The sequence below is a fragment of the Neomonachus schauinslandi genome, chromosome 4 (genome assembly GCF_002201575.2).
Source record: "Neomonachus schauinslandi chromosome 4, ASM220157v2, whole genome shotgun sequence".
NCBI classification, from domain to species: Eukaryota; Metazoa; Chordata; class Mammalia; order Carnivora; family Phocidae; genus Neomonachus; species Neomonachus schauinslandi.
Genome location: NC_058406.1, coordinates 126,091,030 through 126,108,653, shown reverse-complemented (window position 1 = coordinate 126,108,653; position 17,624 = coordinate 126,091,030). Strand labels below are relative to the sequence as shown.

At 40.6% G+C, this 17,624-nt stretch overlaps 1 protein-coding gene across 3 annotated transcripts in view; it reads left to right on the top strand.

The window, feature by feature from the left end:
- The first annotated feature begins 306 nt into the window (after positions 1-306).
- The window catches only part of SLCO5A1 (solute carrier organic anion transporter family member 5A1), a 118,539-nt gene continuing 101,221 nt past the window's right edge, over positions 307-17,624 (top strand). For all 3 annotated transcript variants that reach the window (XM_021688476.1, XM_021688475.1, XM_021688477.1), the window contains exon 1: positions 307-1,222. In XM_021688476.1, the coding sequence (XP_021544151.1) occupies positions 307-1,222 (916 nt within the window). The remainder of the gene's footprint in view (positions 1,223-17,624) is intronic.

Sequence of the window (17,624 nt, the reverse complement as noted above, 5' to 3'; positions counted from 1 at the left end):
GACGCGCAAGGCTCCTGCCGCGAGCTACCGCCCCGAGGTGGACCCCAAGCAGGGCTCATCGCAGGACCGCGCGGACCCCTGCCCCCCGGGGCACGCGGCTGCGGAGCCTCGGGGCCGCATCTGCGGTCAGGATGCCCTGGGTGCCTCTCTGCTGGTGAGGATGCCCTGCTGCGCGGCTCTGCATCCCCAGCCCCGGTCCCTGGTGGGCACGACTGAGTGGGCCCGACTTCGGCCCGTCGTGCTGGTGGATGAAAAGCGCCGGAGTCCCTGAGTGCGATCAGCGATCGAATCTGAGTTCTAAGAGCCATGGACGAAGGCACCGGGCTGCAGCCCCAGGCGGGAGAGCAGCTGGAAGCACAAGCCACAGTAGGAGCTGTCCAAGATAAGTGCGAACCAGAGACCTTTAGGTCCAAGAGTTTACCAGTCCTGAACAGCGCCTCCTGCCGGCCAGACCTGAGTCCTGCGCGTGCAGGAGCCAAGCCCGCCATCGGCTGTACAGATTCTTTGGGCCATGAGGAGTTGAAACCAGGCCCAAGTCGGTTGGCCCCCAGTCCCTCTGCTCCTTCCACTTCGGCGGAGATGGCAGGGCTCATGGAATGTAACCACAGGGTGGAAGTCAGCAAAGCCGTGTCGGTGTCCTCCACTTTGGCCACGCTCCAGGGGAGAAGGTGCCTCTATGTGGTCCTCACTGATTCCCGTTGCTTCCTGGTTTGCATGTGCTTTCTGACCTTCATCCAGGCGTTAATGGTCTCTGGGTACCTGAGCAGTGTCATCACCACCATCGAAAGGCGCTACAGTCTGAAGAGTTCCGAGTCGGGGCTGCTGGTCAGCTGCTTTGACATTGGGAGCCTGGTGGTGGTGGTGTTCGTCAGCTACTTTGGCGGCCGGGGTCGGAGGCCCCTGTGGCTAGCGGTGGGTGGACTTTTCATTGCCGTTGGGGCTGCCCTCTTTGCTTTACCTCACTTCATCTCGCCTCCCTACCAGATCCAAGAGTTGAATGCCTCGGCCTCCAACGACGGCCTGTGTCAGAATGGCAACTCCACCGCGCCTTCCGAACCTCCCGCCTGCCTGAAGGATTCAGGAGGAAATAATCATTGGGTCTATGTGGCTTTATTCATTTGTGCACAGATTCTCATTGGAATGGGTTCCACACCTATTTATACCTTGGGACCAACCTACTTAGATGACAATGTCAAGAAAGAAAATGCATCCTTGTACCTAGGTAAGACTTTCCTGTCTTCTCAAATAAGCTTGAACTCACCAGTGGAAAGGAAACACTTCCACATTTCCCAGGAGATTATACACACACACACACACACACACACACACACATACACACACACTCTCTCTCTCTATATAGGATCTCATCATATATATCTCACTATACATATATATAGCATATATAATGTTATTATATATATATTGCATGTATATTTTAAGCATTAAGCTTTAGTTTATTTTATGTTTTTATGTTTTAGACTTAGTGTGGTATGTTTTAGTTTGGAAGAGAATCCAAATAGCAGAGAGGTCTGTGGGCTAATCGTCAGACTCACACTTCACACTCTTTTCCCAAGTAATACAAACTTTTAACCATGGGGTCATGCTTCTTTCTCTTGCTGCCTGCCTTTGTAAAAACTTTAATTTATCAAGTTTATCTTCTAATGGCTGTTCTTCTAGAAAGTTCAGGAAGGAATAGAAGTACCTGGTGTGTAGAGTGAAGTCTTGGATTATTTACTGCTTTCATCTCCTGCTGCTTCTCATTCTTGTCCCCCACAGCAGGGCTAATGGAGTACCCAGACTACATACAAGATGTGTTGCTGCCTCCATACCTATATTTCTTCATATCACTTGCATCACCATTAAACAAAACAAAACAAAACAAAACAAAAAAAAACCTTGAGTGATATCAAATGACTAGGTTATCTTTATGCAGAAGCAAGATCACAAGTTGTAAAGTTAATCCAAAGCTATTTTTATTGCTGGTTGAAGACCCTTACGTACATGAACTTGGTAGCAAGTGGCTCTTGGATTTGGTGATTTGACTTGCATGAATCAGCTCCTGTGAACAGGGGGTGTTTGGGTTGAATAGAAGGTGCTAATATGAGACCAGGCAGTCATTGTGGCAGGTAAGAAAATGTAGTTCCTAGAAATCTGTGTGGTTGTCAGCACCTCCCTTACTAGCTGCCCCTTCAAAATTGAGCTTTTAAGGGATGGATTTGAACCGTTGAAAAGGGTGAATAGCAGTCATGCTAGATGAGATCTTTGGTTTTCTATATTTCTATACTGGAGTCCAACTAAAAGAAGAGAAAGGATTGTACTTTATAAAAAATGGTAAATAAGCAAATACCAGTTATACTTATCATTTTATTAGCCATGTGCTGATAGGATCTTTGGTGTGGGAATAACGAGGTTTCAAAGGACAGTGAAAATGATACCCTGTTAAGAGGGCTCTGCTCTTTCCTCAGCACAACTGCTGTCCCCAGAATCCATTGTAGAGGGTGTCTGAGCCATGTATAGTCTCCAGTTACTGGCCCAAATGCATCAGGACAAGAGTTTTATAATTTATTTTTATTATTAAATGCAAGAGAATGAAATTTTCATTCAGGGCGGAGAGCACTAGCTTGCTTGTTACTTTGCCTCCTTGTTTTCTAACATTTATTACAACAAATTTTCAAACATACAGAAAATTTGCAACAGTCAATGAACACCAATATTTCCACCACCTAGACTCAGTAATTGTTCATTTTGTCATATTTGCTTTATCAACCTGTGTGTGTGTATGTATGTATGTAATATATTGTTTTGGGTGGGGGGCTAAGCCCTTTGAAAGTAATTCTAGACATCCCTAGGTTTCAGCATGTATCTTATAAAAATAAGATTTTTTACATACATACAGGAACTTTAACATGCTAAGTTCATAATCATTCCCTAATATCATCAAACATCCAGTCCATATTCAAATTTCTTCGATTGTCCCCTCAATGTCTTTGATAACTATATATTTTTCAAACCAGGAGGCAATCAAGATTCTCAGACATTGCATTTGGCCATTAATCTTTTTAGTGGTTTTATCATCTAGAAAAGTACCTCAGCTTTTTTTTCTTTTCTCATCATATAGACTTTTTGAAGGGACAAGGCTAGTTGATTTGCAGAATGTTCTACATTCTGGATTTATCTGATTATTTCCTTGTGGTGTCACTCACCTTGTCCTCCATCCCCTATATTTCTTGTATCCTGCAAGTTCATTCTAAAGGTTTGAATAGATTCAGACAAAACATTTTTGGTCAGACTACTTCAAGGTAATGTGGTGTGTTTTATGTTACACGCATCTGGCCATTCGTTAGTGATGTTAAGTTTAATCACTTGGTTGAGTGGGTGATTGCTAAGTCTTTCCATTGTAAACATGCATTCCTCCCTTTGAAAATAATAAGTGATCTTTAGAGTGATAACTTGACTGTAAATATCCTAATCGTTATTCTTATTTTTGTTGATCTCTGCCTCCATTTACTTTGAAAACTTAGATGTTCCTTCCACCCCACTTCTTGGATACCATTCACACAAATTTGCTTCATCAAAAACACAGATAGGGCCATACACAAAGGGAGAGCATCCACTAGTAAGAGCCCTGAGATTTAACTTTTCTAGTCAGGGTTGCCCACTGAGAAGAAACACAGCAAGTCCTGGGCACTGTGTTACTTTTGGGAAGACTGAAAATGAGACCTAGTCCCAGCGCCTGAAGAGCTTTCAGTGTAATAAAGAAATACTGACAATTTAAGGGAGGAGTGTGAAGTGGGAGAAGAAGTTTATACAAACGCTTTTGCTTTTTCCTTCCTCCTCCTCCTCCTCCTCTCCTTTCAAAAAAACTTTGATGAAGGCCTTAGGACACATTCTTTGGGAAACTCAAGAGAATTCTCCTTCATATTAAATGGATCTCAGTAAAAGCTACAGTACCAGGAATCTTACCTGTACTATTTTATTTCACGTTCTCAATGACCTCATGAGATGGGATTGTTTTCCCTATTTGAGGATAAGGAAACTGAAGCTCAGCGAGTTTGAGTGACTTGCTTAAGGGCTTCAAACCCACACATCTCTAACCCCAGAGCCCTTGAGCTTCCCTCCTCACTGCATGTTTTTTGGCAAGAGGCTCTGAGAGCCAACTGAAATCACGGGCTGTGCCGTGTTCAGCACAGTTCTGAGAATGGTGCAGAAGGATGCAGAACTGGCCTACGGTTATCAAACACGATCAAAACAAGATGCTTCTTAAACCTTTTCAAGGTTTCAAAGTGGGGCATTTTTTCTAATAAATAACTGGTTCAGTCTCTTTGTTATTTTCCACGAAAGTGTTCTATATTACCTTTTTTCACTCTCCACTCCTTTCTTCATCTGTCAGTCTTTCTAGTTTCGCGTTATCACCATAGAAGAAAAGATAAAAGCAGGTAGCAGGTTCGTAATTGTAGGCACAAACAAATATCTGAATTAACATTAAAGCCATTGAAATGGAATGTAAATGTATGTCTTAATCTTTTGAATGTTTGATGTTAACATTCTGGCAGCTTTAACTGTAGAAGAGCTGTGGTCATAGATGAGATATGGCAGCTTTTATACCCACTAAATGCCCTAACTCCTTCTGCAAGGAGAGAGGTTGAGTGTTGACCTGGAGGGTAGAGAAAGCTTTGTAGCTACTCAGAAGCAAGGTTAGTAACTAGACCATGATTTGTAATTGTATCTCAAGGGGAGAGAGAAAATGTGGTCCTTTGAGGGCAAGAAATTAATGAACCAACAGTGAAATGAGAAAGAATGGCTAACCAGGTGGGAAAAGGGAAAACAAAGGATGCATTTCCAGAATAGAAAACCACAACTCTGATTGAGGGATATTCAAGAGAAGTAATAATTGGCGTGGGCTGGGGATGGGCCAGGGAGTGTGGGTGCAACCATTCCACCTTCCTGGCGTGTGAGCCCTGACTTCATGCCACAGAGAGGGGGCGGGATTGGCACAGTGCTTTAGAAAGAGCACGAGATGAGGAGGTAGAAGATCTATATTTTAGTCTGGCTCTACCAGTGACTGGGGGTGAGACTTTAGACAAATCCCTTAACGTCTCCCAGCCTCTGTTTCCACATGGAGATTAGTACATTTGTTTCCCTCACTGTAATATTTTGAGGACCAAATGGGATTACATGTGTGCAAGCATTCTGCCAACTGTAAAAGGCAGCACTCTGCTCTGTTCAAGTGGAATTCAAACTCATCCTACAAGAGTGGGCAGAGTGAGGAGGGAGATATTTTACTCTTTCTGCGTATGAAAACCCTTAACCAGATCTTTTTATAGTTGGAAAAAGGAAAGAGATAGTGTGTAGGAAATTAAGACATTGTATAGGAAATCACTCCTTAGAAACATTGTATGGGTAAATTTGATCAGCGTTTCAGCAATGTTATATTTTGATTAATTGAGTTTTCTGAGAATCCAAGCTCTTATTGCCATGCAGTTTCTGCATGTCAGTCTTTGATGGCAATCTTTCTTTGGTATGTGAACATTTATGCAATGTATATTTGTGTCTGGTGTAACTTAGCAAGAGCTCCTTTGAAGTTTGAGGGGGCTCTGTGGTGTCCCAGTTTCACCACTGTGTGTCTTCATTTGCCCACACAGACTGGCAGGATGTTTGATGAACGAGGACTGGTCCAAGGACATCCTCAGAAGTAATATTATCTTAAAATAAATAGCTGGTGGCTTCTCCTTTTTTCTTTTTTTGACATTTCCTCAGTCTTTTGAAAGTACAGTGAGCTTGAAATCAGTTGAGTTCTATTTCATCAAGAATTCATAGTATAAACATTATATATGTGTATGCATATATATGTGTGCATAAATATATGTGCATATATATATATATATATTTGTGCTCTTTCTGAGATATATTGCTCTTTTTGAGTATGAAAACCCTTCAACATATCTTGTCTGGCTCTACCAGTGACTGGGGGTGAGACTTTAGACAAATCCCTTAACGTCTCCCAGCCTCTGTTTCCACACAGACATTAGTACATATCTCCTTCAACATCTTCTTTTATTGTATAGAAAAATCTCGACCAGTTTTTAGCAGTGTTCTATAGAACAGTCTACATCTGTGTATGTAAGTATATTTATAGTAATAAAAATAATGAAAGATACATGTATGTATCTTTCCGTTCAGTGTTCCCCAAACTGTGTAACCAAGTGTATGTGTGGCTTTGACAAGTTAGGGGTTCATTTATCTTGAGCAGCAAGCCAGCTTCCTCTCTTCCTGCCCGGCTCTTCTTAGCGATGGCTCCTGCCGCCGAGGCCCTGCATGCCTGATCCTTACAGGGACCAAGTGGAGGAGGCAGCCTCTGCTTACTCTCCAGGATGTCCCCTTGGCCAGATGGAGTTTCCTGGCCTCTTCTAGCTAACATGATTTTGGGGAAGGCAGGTGTTAGGTTTTCCGGTCTGTATGGAAGAGGAAGGCAAGGAAGATGAAGGTGGAGTGAATGCTGAGTGACTTCTGGTTGTAGGAGTCCGCCCCACCGGTCGTGTTTTTCTTTCTGTCTGAGTAGCCAGAAAATTCAGGACTTTTTTCCCCTGACCAGTATTAAAACCTACCCTTAGTGGCTTATAGCATTAATTTTCCTGACCTTTTTGGTTGGGATTTTGAAAGGGCCCAATAAATAGTACCCTTTCCCTCACTTGAGCTCTGAGTTCATGGAGAAATAAGTCAAAGGCATAAACTGGGGGCCAAAATATCATTTTTTAAAACTGATACAAGTGAGATTGAAGAATGTGGCTCATATCTTTGTGCTGATGGACTTTGTAAGTATCCCACCATTAAACAGACCTACTCGTCCAGCCACAGGCAATGCTGGACCTCAACAGTGTAGCAGCCCTGGGTCTCCCCACGTGGGGTGGGGCCAGGGCCAGGAGCAGCTTTGGTTAAGACTTTATGCCAAGAGGGAGCAGGGCAGAATTTTTACTCCCTGTGTGCATACTCAGTCCCAGGAGGCAAAAGGGAGGAGTTGAGCTGAACATCCCAGTTTATTGTAAAAGTCATCCATCACATTAATCTTCCTCTGCTTTCCTGGGGAGGAACAGTGCTGGGGCATGGGGGGAGCCAGGAAAAGTCACATCATGTGGAATATATATTCTCTTCTAAGACTTTTAACTCATTTTTTATTCTGCTTTAATTTTACTTGTCTTGTTTACAATGTGTTCATCTTTGTAAGCCTCATAAAATCCTTCTGGGAAGTAGACTCTACAAATCACGAATAAATAAAAAAATATATATAATCTCCCCTGAAAGCTAATAGGAGGGAGAATGATGACTGAGGGATTTGAGGAAATGATCCAAGACACCTGGAGAAATAACCAGAATGGATGCAGGGCAGAGAGTAAGAACCACGTGGCATCTGTGGCCTGTGGCTGTGTCTTGTTGGGATGTCAATGAGTCTCACATATACCTGGGGCAGTTAATCTGTGTCAGAACAGGTATGTCTTCTCTACCCTCAGCAATTACTGAATTTGTACCAGCTGCGTGGTGGTCACTTGTGGCCTCTAAGACAAACTAGTCAGTCTAAGATGTTGAGAAACAAACTTCAGATTCTAACTGGCAAGCAAAAGGGTTTACTGTATCGCTGTGGAAAAGACAGTTGAGTGCACCTTGATCGATCCAGCCCATCTGCAAAGAGAACAGCCTTTTTAGTTGTATTTATGCTACAGTTTTGAAACATGGTTTTATCGATCTCTCCCCTCCCAGTGCTATGAAGTCTGTTATGTATGCAGTCTGAAACAGCCCTTCTGAAACTTTAATACTGTGTGAATCACCAGCGGGGTTTTTTCAAAATGCAGATTTTGCTTCTGTAAGTCTGGAGTGGGGCCTGGGATTCTGCATTTCTAATATGCTCCCAGGTGGGGTCTGAGGTCTGAGGACGTGTTTGGAGCAGCAGGGGTCTAAAGACCACAGATCTGTGATTCTTTTCACAGGTGGGAAGTTGCTGTCTGGGCTTGGGCGTGGAACCCCTGGTGTCCAGACCAGCTGCTGGCTAAAGTTCTACTTCATCAAGAAGAACCCTATTATCTCTTACTCATTTGTGAAAGCACGATGTCAGTTTTGGGTATTTCATAAGCTGTGGCTACTGTTTTGAATTCCACAGTCGTGTGACATTGTGATCACTGCTGAGTTTAGTAAGAGAAAGTGACCTTAGACAAATGGTGTTCATTTTGACATTAACCAAAGGAAGCACCACTTTCTTTACTCTCTTCTCCACCCTGAAGGCTCTGTGCTGATGGATTCCTCTGTGTTGGGGGAACTCTGCATGTCAGAGGTATGTCTATAAGCTGTGCAACCTCAGGTGAGCTCACCTTATGAGACCCCCTGGGTGGGGGAAAAGCAAACATGTACTTGGCTCTGCTTTTTTCTTTCTAAACAATCTAGAAAACTTGGTAGCAAATTGGGAGTTTGATAATAGATAAATAAGATCTGAGTATATTGGAAATGGTTTTGAAGAATAAGGATCAGAAGTTTTTCCACTGCAAAGGGCGATGAGACAGAAAAGGGCACAAGCTGGACTGGCTGGCCAAGTTCTCTCTATAGTCAAGTCAATATGTGTCCCGGAGATCATCTCATTTAGCCCCATTTGTAAAGATAATCCTTTGACAAGGTGAGGAAGCCTGGACTTTAGGATTAAAGGATTTGTTCTCTGTGAAACAATATGGCAGCTCCTCCGGAAATTAAAAATAGAACTACTGGATAATCCAACAGCCCCACATCCAGGTGTATATATATATATATATATATATATATATATATATCCAAAAGAATTGAAAGCTGGGTCTCAAAGAGATGTTTGCATACCCATGTTCATAGCAGCATCATTCACTATAGCCAGGAAGAGGGAGCAAACCAAGTGTCTATCAACACATGAAGAGATAAACAAAAAGTGGTATATGCATACAATGGGGTATTATTTGGCTTTAAAAGGAAGGGAAATCCTGACGCGTTCATCTACAATATGGATGAATCTTGTGTAAGTGAAATGTGAGCATTTAATATACACCAGGCACTGTGCTAAGTGAAATGTGAGTGTTTAAGATACACCAGGCACTGTGCTAAGTGAAATGTGAGTGTTTAAGATATACCAGGCACTGTGCTAAATGCTTTATCATCTTATTTTATTCTCAGAACAACTTTATGGAGCAGCTACTTTTCTTCTTTTCTATTGTGGTAAAAAACACATAGGACTAAATTTACCGTCAACATTTAAAAATTTTTTTTTTAAGATTTTGTTTATTTATTTGAGAGAGAGAGAAAGCACAAGCGGGGGAGGGGCAGAGGGAGAGGGAGAAGCAGACTCCCTTGCTGAGCAGGGAGCCTGACATGGGGCTCGATCCCAGGACCCCGGGATCATGACCTGAGCCAAAGGCAGACGCTTAACCGACTGAGCTACGCCGGTGCCCCACCATCAACCATTTTTAAGTGTACAAGTTAGTAGTGTCAAGTATATTCACATTGTTGTGCAATAGATCTCTATATCCATTAAAAATTCTCCCTCCCCTATTCTTGGCAACTACCTTCCTACTTTCTGTTTCAACTGTTTTGGCTACTTTAGATACTTCATATGAATAGAATCACACAGTATTTGTTGTTTTGTGACTTGCTTGTTTTGCTTAGCATAATGTCCTTGAGGTCCATTCATGTTGTTGCAAATGGCAAGATCCCGTTCTTTTTTATGGCTGAATAATATTCCATTGTATATGTGTACTTTTTTTTTTTTTAATCCATTCATCTGTTGATTGACATTGGGTTGCTTCCACTTCTTGGCTGTTGTGGATAATGCTGCTGTGAATATATCTCTTTGAGATTCGGCTTTCAATTCTTCTGGATATATACCCAGAAATGAGATTGTTGGATCATATGATAACTCTATTTTTCATTTTTTGAGGTTCCTCCACTCTGTTTTCCATAATGACTGAACCATTTGATGCTCCCACCAACAGTGCATGAGGGTTTCAACTTCTGTATATACTCACTATCACTTGTTTTCTTCTGTTCTTTTGATTAGTGGCCATTTTGATGGGTGTTGAGTTGATAATCTCATTGTAGTTTTGGTTTGCATTTCCTTAATGGTTAGTGATACTGAACATCTTTTTATATGTTGTTGGCCATTTATATACCTTCTTTGGAGAAATGTCTAAATATTTTGCCATTTTTTAATTGGATTATTTTTTATTGTTGTTGACTTGCAGAATTTTCTTATATATTCTGGATATTACCCCTTATCAGACATATGTCTTACAATTATTTTGTACTATTCTATGGGTTAGTTTTTCACTCTGTTGATTGTTTCCTTTCATGTGCAGAAGTTTTAAGGTTTGGTATAGTTTCATTTGTCTGTTTTTTATTGTCTGTGCTTTTGGTGTCATATCCAAGAAATCATTACCAAATCCAGTGTTGGAATCTTTCTCCCTATGTTTTCTTCTTTTTTTCTTTTTTTTAAAAATTTTTTATTTAAATTCAATTTAGTTAGCATATAGTGTATTGTTAGTTTCAGGGCCTATGTTTTCTTTTAGGCATTTAATAGTTTCAGGTCTTATGTGTAGGTCTTTGATTTGGGTTAATTTTTGCATATGGTATAAAGTCTGGGTCTATCCAGTTTACCAGTATCATTTGTTGAACATGGTCTCCTTTCCCTATTGTGTAGTCTTGGTTCCCTTGTCAAAAATTGGCAGCTACTTTTATATTTTATATATTTATATATTATATATATATTTATATACATTTTATAGATGAGGAAATTCGGATTAAACAGGACACTCAAGGTCATCTCAGAAGTGACAAAACCAGCACCCTGGGTCATCATCCAAAGCCTGAACTCTAAGCATCAACATTATGGAGAGGGGAGGGGACAGAAAAGTTTATAAACTTCTATTGTGATTTTGGCTGAGTGTCTTCATTTTATTATCTATAAAGGAGGTGAGGCGGTAAGGCTAGTGGTTTCTTAGATTCTTTTTTTTTTTTTTAAAGATTTTATTTATTTACCCAACAGAGCACACAGAGGGAGAGGGAGGAGCAGATTCCCCTGAGCAGGGAGCCTGATTTGGGACTCAATCCCACGACTCTGAGATCCCCCAACTCTGAGATCCCACGACTGTGAGATCATGACGTGAGCAGAAGGCAGACACTTAACCGACTGAGCCACCTAGGCGCCCAGTTTCTTCGAATCTTATCACCTCTTAAGTTCTCCAGTTCTGTGTCTTCTCAGCCTGGCTTGATATGGTCTTGTTCTGGAACTTTGTACTCAGGTCCGGAGGGAAGTTGTACTTGGATCTGCTTTTCCTTGAGCCATAAGAAGCTAGTCTCTTGAGCCCTTCCTCTACCCCCTGTGGCTTGACTGATATCACCATGTGACAGCCATCCTGTGGGAAATCAGGCATGCCTTTTTAAAAAAAAAATTATATATTTATTTATTTTTTAGATTTTATTTATTTGAGAGAGAGAGCGTGCATGCACACAAGTGGGGGGAGGGGCAGAGGGGGAGAGAAAGCGGAAGCAGACTCCCCGCTGAGTGGGGAGCCCACCTGGGGGCTCGATCCCAGGACCTGAGATTATGACCTGAACCAAAACCAAGAATCAGACGCTCAACTGACTGAGCCATCCAGGCACCCTAAAAAAAAATTTTTTTTAGAGCAAACTCTACCCCCAATGTGGGGTTCGAACTCAAGACCCCGAGATCAAGAGTCACATGCTCCACTGACTGAGCCAAAGTCAGGCATTCCTTTTGCTCCTTTTCAGGCAGCTGTGTGTTACCTGATGGTAAATTCAGAGTCTACTTCCCCTCCTGGGATTTATGATTGCTTGTGAAACTGTCACCCTGCAGAAATGCTAATCACTGTTACCTAATATAAGCTAGAAAGGCAGGTGAAGGTTACTCTTTCTCAAAAGAGTGTATTTATGTAATTAATATTTTCAGCATGATGAAATTACATAATTTGCCACTATTTGAAATTGAATTGTACAGTTCTTGACTGTCTAGCATGTGGGACTTCTTAGCTATAATACTTTAATAATAGTAATAATAATGGGATTTGGTTTTGTCAGGTGTTTTCTTATTTTTTTGGTCTTGAATTCTTATGAAGGAAATAGAAGTTTTAAGCGTTTTTTTTTTTTTCCTTTTTTTTTTTGTAAGAAGCGGGGAGAAATTTAAGTGAGCAAGACTGTGTAGTGAATTTGAGACCTTAGGCTTTCTGGCCATAAATCTCATATGTATATAAATCTGAATAAATCTTCTGATCAGTGTATAAAGATGGACCAACAATCCTCATTTGCAAAGTGTCTTTGTATTATTGGGTGAAAGCTATTTGCCAGTATTTTGTCTAGAAATATACTGTTGGAGTTCCGCTGGAAGGGGAAACTTTCCTGATTTCAACTGAATTTTGATGGCTTTCCTTTTAGGTGAAGGGCAGCAGCAACTTTTAACAAGATGCAAACATTTTTCTGAGATAAATCTGAAAAATTTCCCATGGGAAAGACTTACTTAAAAATACAAATATAAATCTTAGGGGCACCTGGGTGGCTTAGTTGGTTAGGCATCCGACTCTTGGTTTCGGCTCAGGTTATGATCTCATGGGTTGTGGTATTGAGCCCCGCTTGGGGCTCTGTGTTCGTGGGGAGTCCGCTTGAGGATTTTCTCCCTCTGCCCTTCCCCCACTCGTGCACACGCTCTCTCTCAAGTAAATATTATTTATTTATTTATAATATTTATGTGTGAGGGAGAGAGAGAGCACAAGCAGGGGGAGCGGCAGGCAGAGAGAGAGGGAGAAGCAGGCTCCCCACTGAGTGGGAGCCCGATGTGGGGCTTGATCCCAGGACCCTGGGATCATGACCTGAACCGAAGCAGACGCTTAACTGACTGAGCCACCCAGGCACCCCTAAATAAATAAATCTTTAAAAAAATACAAATATAAATCTTAGAATAGTTATTTTGAAATTTGGTTTTGCTGGTCTCAAAAATGTCTCTAGGTACTTCAATCTTGTGAAACTCTCAAAGAAATTAGTTTTAATTTCTTTAATTAGGATTGATGGAGGGCAATGGTGGCTAATACAAGAAAGGAACGGTGATGGGTAGTCTTCCTCCTAATCTCTGGGTTCAGTTTTTTGGGTGTGCATTGTTCTCTTTTATTCACCCTTTCTTTCCTTTTAGTTTCTAGAACCATTGTTGTCAGGGAGAGACCCTTATGTGGATTCTCATGGGACACTTATTTATTCACTTACGTGACAGTTCATATCACTTTGGGGATGACTAATTTAGGACTTGGACCTTCTGGGTCATCTTGTTTTGTAGGAATGCTAAATCATATACAGAGAGCTAATTTGTAATTTGAGACAAACTCCACTATAATTACTGACATAACTTTGACCAAATCATGTAATCTTTCAGGACCTCAGCTGCCTTTTCTATAAAATGATGTAATGTGATCACACCAGAAAACTTCTAATCTAATCTGTGATTTTCAAAACTTGACTAGGGATTGGAGCAGTGGGACAGGGGAGTGGCTAATATACTGTATACTGTATTTTTTTAATTCTTTTTTTTGTTTTGTTTTTTTAAATTTTATTTTATTATGTTATGTTAATCACCATACTATACACTGTATTTCTAAAACTAACCCTAAGAAGTGGGTCCTGACCCCCTAAGAATTTACAATCTAGTTTGACTATTTATTTAGCGCCATCTGTTTTGGATGGTTTAAGATGATCTGTGAGCTGTGTGACCTCTGGCAAGTCCCTCAACATCTCAGGGTCTTCAGTTTTCAAGTTTGTAAATCGATGGGTTGGAATTAGAGAGTCTCAAATACTCTCTGATTAGAGATACAGAGAGATGTATGTCTGAGACAGAGAGTCTCTATACTCTCTCATTTCTCCTGGACCAACTGTGGCATGGATCCAGAAGCTAGCATATTCAGGACAGTTAAATCTTATGGTCAAAAGAGTGGCTACTAGAGCAGGGTTCGAATCCCAGTACTGTCAGGGCCGGTGGGGAAACTGTGGCAGGTTCTGTGACCTTTCTGTGCCCGATCCCACCTCTGTTAACACTGGGATCACTGTGGGCTAGTTATGAATTAATGTGTGGGATGCACTTAAAATGGGACCTGGCCTGGTACCTGGTAAAACACTCAAAAAAAAAAAAAAAGTGGGCTGTTATTATTTTTTTAAAAAATTAATCCTGTTCAGGAAGAGAGTGGTGTTAGCTTTCATTGTTGCTGGCCGGCTACAGATCTCTTGTGGCTTTTCTGAACAGATTGCCTGCCTCGCAAGCCGTGTTCAGTGTGTCTGCATTGACTGCCCCTATTCGGGTCATTGTGTGTTAAGCTAGCCCTGAGCCAGGTGGGATGAGACATGTGGCTTCCATCACACCCCTGCTGTTCTTGACTGGCCAGCACCTTTTCGGGAGGCGTCCACTCCATCTCCCTCCCCTCCAAAATGATATGTGGACTGTGCTTCCTTGGGTCTGGAGTGTCTCTTATCTGCCCTACAAAGTGAAGAGCGACCATGGGGAGAAAGAAGACAAAGCTTCCAGGTTATAAATAGCTTCCTGATGAGATGCTCTTGCTATGGGCTTGTGATAATTATGATGGGAGCTGTTGGCTATAATCAAGTTTAATTGCTGAGAAGCATGGGGAGGTAGCCCTAAACACATATGCTCATGGGCTATCGTTATGCTTTTTTCTGTCCTATTCTAGACTTAAAAATCTCTGATCAGCTCTCCAACCAGCAAGTTCTTGTGTATGAGGGTAATTCTAGAGTCTTTTGTGGTTCTTGGAGTGGGCCTGTGACCTTCCTGGGCCCATTTACTGATATCATGGCTCATGTGGTTTATTATGGATGGGAAGTTTGGGTGGATTATATAAGAAAGCCAAGGCTCCAGAAATACAGAAATGGGCCTTCTTGCTTATCTTCTTTCATAGAGGGCACACAATCTATGTGTTTGTGTGTGTGTGTGAGACAGAGAGAGAGAGAGGTTGAGAGAGAGAGGGAGAGAGAGGGTTGGGGGTGTAGGAGAAAAAAAACCCAAAACAAGTGGAAGAAATGGGTATATTTTCAGGAGTTGCTTATACTGTGTCCCAGAAATATGACCTTACCTTGCTATTGCTGGAATAGGAGTTTTTGCATTTCTTCTAATTCTTATTTTTCCAGGGTCAAATGATAGTTTATAGATTATTATCAAAGCCTTTTGTTTTTCCTTCTCTCTTTGACTGTAGTGAGTTTATTGTCTATCGGTGCTCCATTCAGAGTTTGCATGGGCAAAGAAAGGAAGTAAAGACTGAATTAATTGATTTTTGTTCTATATTTAATTACTCTTATAAACATTTTTGCTTAAAAAGTGGAAATTCATGTCTAAAAGTTTGGATTCATATCAATGAACCGTGTAATTTGGACCATGCTATAACAGATAATGGTTGGTTTATCAGTATTATTATTTGGCTTTCTTTTGTCTTGACTGCACCAGCTCCTTCCCAAACCACTTTTAAGGTTTTGGTTACTTATAATAGCCTGTCAAGTGTCTTAGAAAATTTCTGCAGACTCCACTTCCTACCGTAAATTCTCAACCAACTTGCCTTTGCCCTAATACCTCCCATTCATACTCACTGCTGGGACCCTCTCTCTTCTCAGTCCCTGTGGATTCTAGTGGATTCTCTCTTTGCATCTTAATTATGACTTTTCCGGGATGCTGAGCTTTGCTCTCTATGGACTCTTTCCTGCAGTTTGGCCCGTTTCACTGTAGATAGAGTGCCTACTTAAGCTCTCAGAACCTCCATTTGGGTCTCTGGGGCACTGGCCTGTTCTGGCCTGGAATTCTGACATTGAAACCACACACAGGTGCTTTGCTGTATACAGCAATAATTCTCAGTAGGGGTTATTTTGTGTCTGTAGCTGGTGAACTCACTGGGTTAGGCAGAGCCCAATGTTAACGAGGCCTGTGATCATAAGTTACTGTGAGTCAGTCACCATTGCTCTGTCCCATAATGCACTGCTCTTCCCTTGTCCTGTCAGCTTGCAAATGAGGTTACTTATTGACCTCCAGGAAACAAGGAATAGGAGTAGTGCTCACCCACCTTTACTGCAAGAACAAAAACAAAAACAAAACCCATGTACTGTATTTCAATACATGGAAAATGTATAATAATAATAATTAAACTTAGCATAATAATGATGACATAGTAATTATAATCATCATCCTATAAGTAGCCCTGGGAGGCAGGGTGTTTAAATGTTCTGACCAAGCTGGTTTTAAATGACTCAAATTATTTTAAGTCTTTGCAAATTTTCTTTTGGCATATTTGATTGTGTTTCTAATAGGTTGCTTGTAAATTTTTAAAGAAAATGTATATGCCAAACAAAATATTTACACATTTCACTGGCAATTGTATTTAGGTTAAAAAAGAAATACTCCTTTTCCTCTTTAGTGTTGATATCCTTTCAGATACTGAAAAGATAAATTGTTATTCTAGCTGAGTTATTTGGCTAAAAAGTACATGGTGATTATTGTACATTTTCTTTAATGAGTTGATTTCAGACTACCGTGCTCATTTTTTTTTTTTTTTAATGCTGGCTTAGTTTTAAACCTGTGTTTGTCTTGCTTTAAGAAAAAGTGCTATGTAAAAAAAACTTAGAATACACATTTTTTTCCCTGGTGGGAAAATGAATTTCTTACATTATAACAAGGTTTTTGCTTTCTTATGAATCCTTTAGCTATGAATATTTTGTAGCTTTTAGGAGCATATTCATCCATGAAAATCCCACACATGTGGATTCTAATTCCAGATATTTATTTCTCATTGGTCACAGAATCTGGCTAATAAATGGTTCTCTCCCTTTTGAGTTTTCTTCTCCCTTTTTATTTGGCATCATCTGGGATTTTAATTTGAGAGCTATTAACCCATTCATTGATGTCACAGTTTGAGCTTACTACCAAGCCTGTGGGTTCCTATTGGGATCTTCCCTTTCTCTTAAAACATTATTAGTTGATTATTACCCTTTGCTTTAATTTACTCCTACTGATTTAAGGTCTTATGACTGCTCTAATGTGAGTCAATTTGAATTAATATTTCAGAGAAGATCCTAGGAGGCCTGCAGTCAAATGCTTACTAAGGTTACTGTATCTGCTCATTTACTCAGTAAAAACTCTATTTTCTTCTAAAATGGCTAGATATTTTATTACCTAATTTGTTATGATTCATTCTCTCTTTTGTATTATTCTTTCATTAGAGATTTTTGTTAGGTAGACTTTGTGTCAACATAATTTGAAAAATTCACTGGTTTCTTTCTTTTTTTTTTTTAAATTGCCAGTGTGATAATAGGCTTAGTAACTGATTCCCCTTGTGACTTTGTACAATCTAAACCTGCTGTGATTAAATACCAGTTCTCCCGGAATAGTACAAATATGTCACAGTCTGTGTTAACAAAGTATTACTAGTCCCTAATGGACCAGGTTCTAATTTCATTATTGTTAAATCAGACATTTAATGACCAGTTTAGTCATTTGAACATTATTACTATGTTTTTATGCATTTAATTTCCAGAATTTCTTCTTTCTAGATACTCCTTTTAGTTTCCTATAAATTATTTAG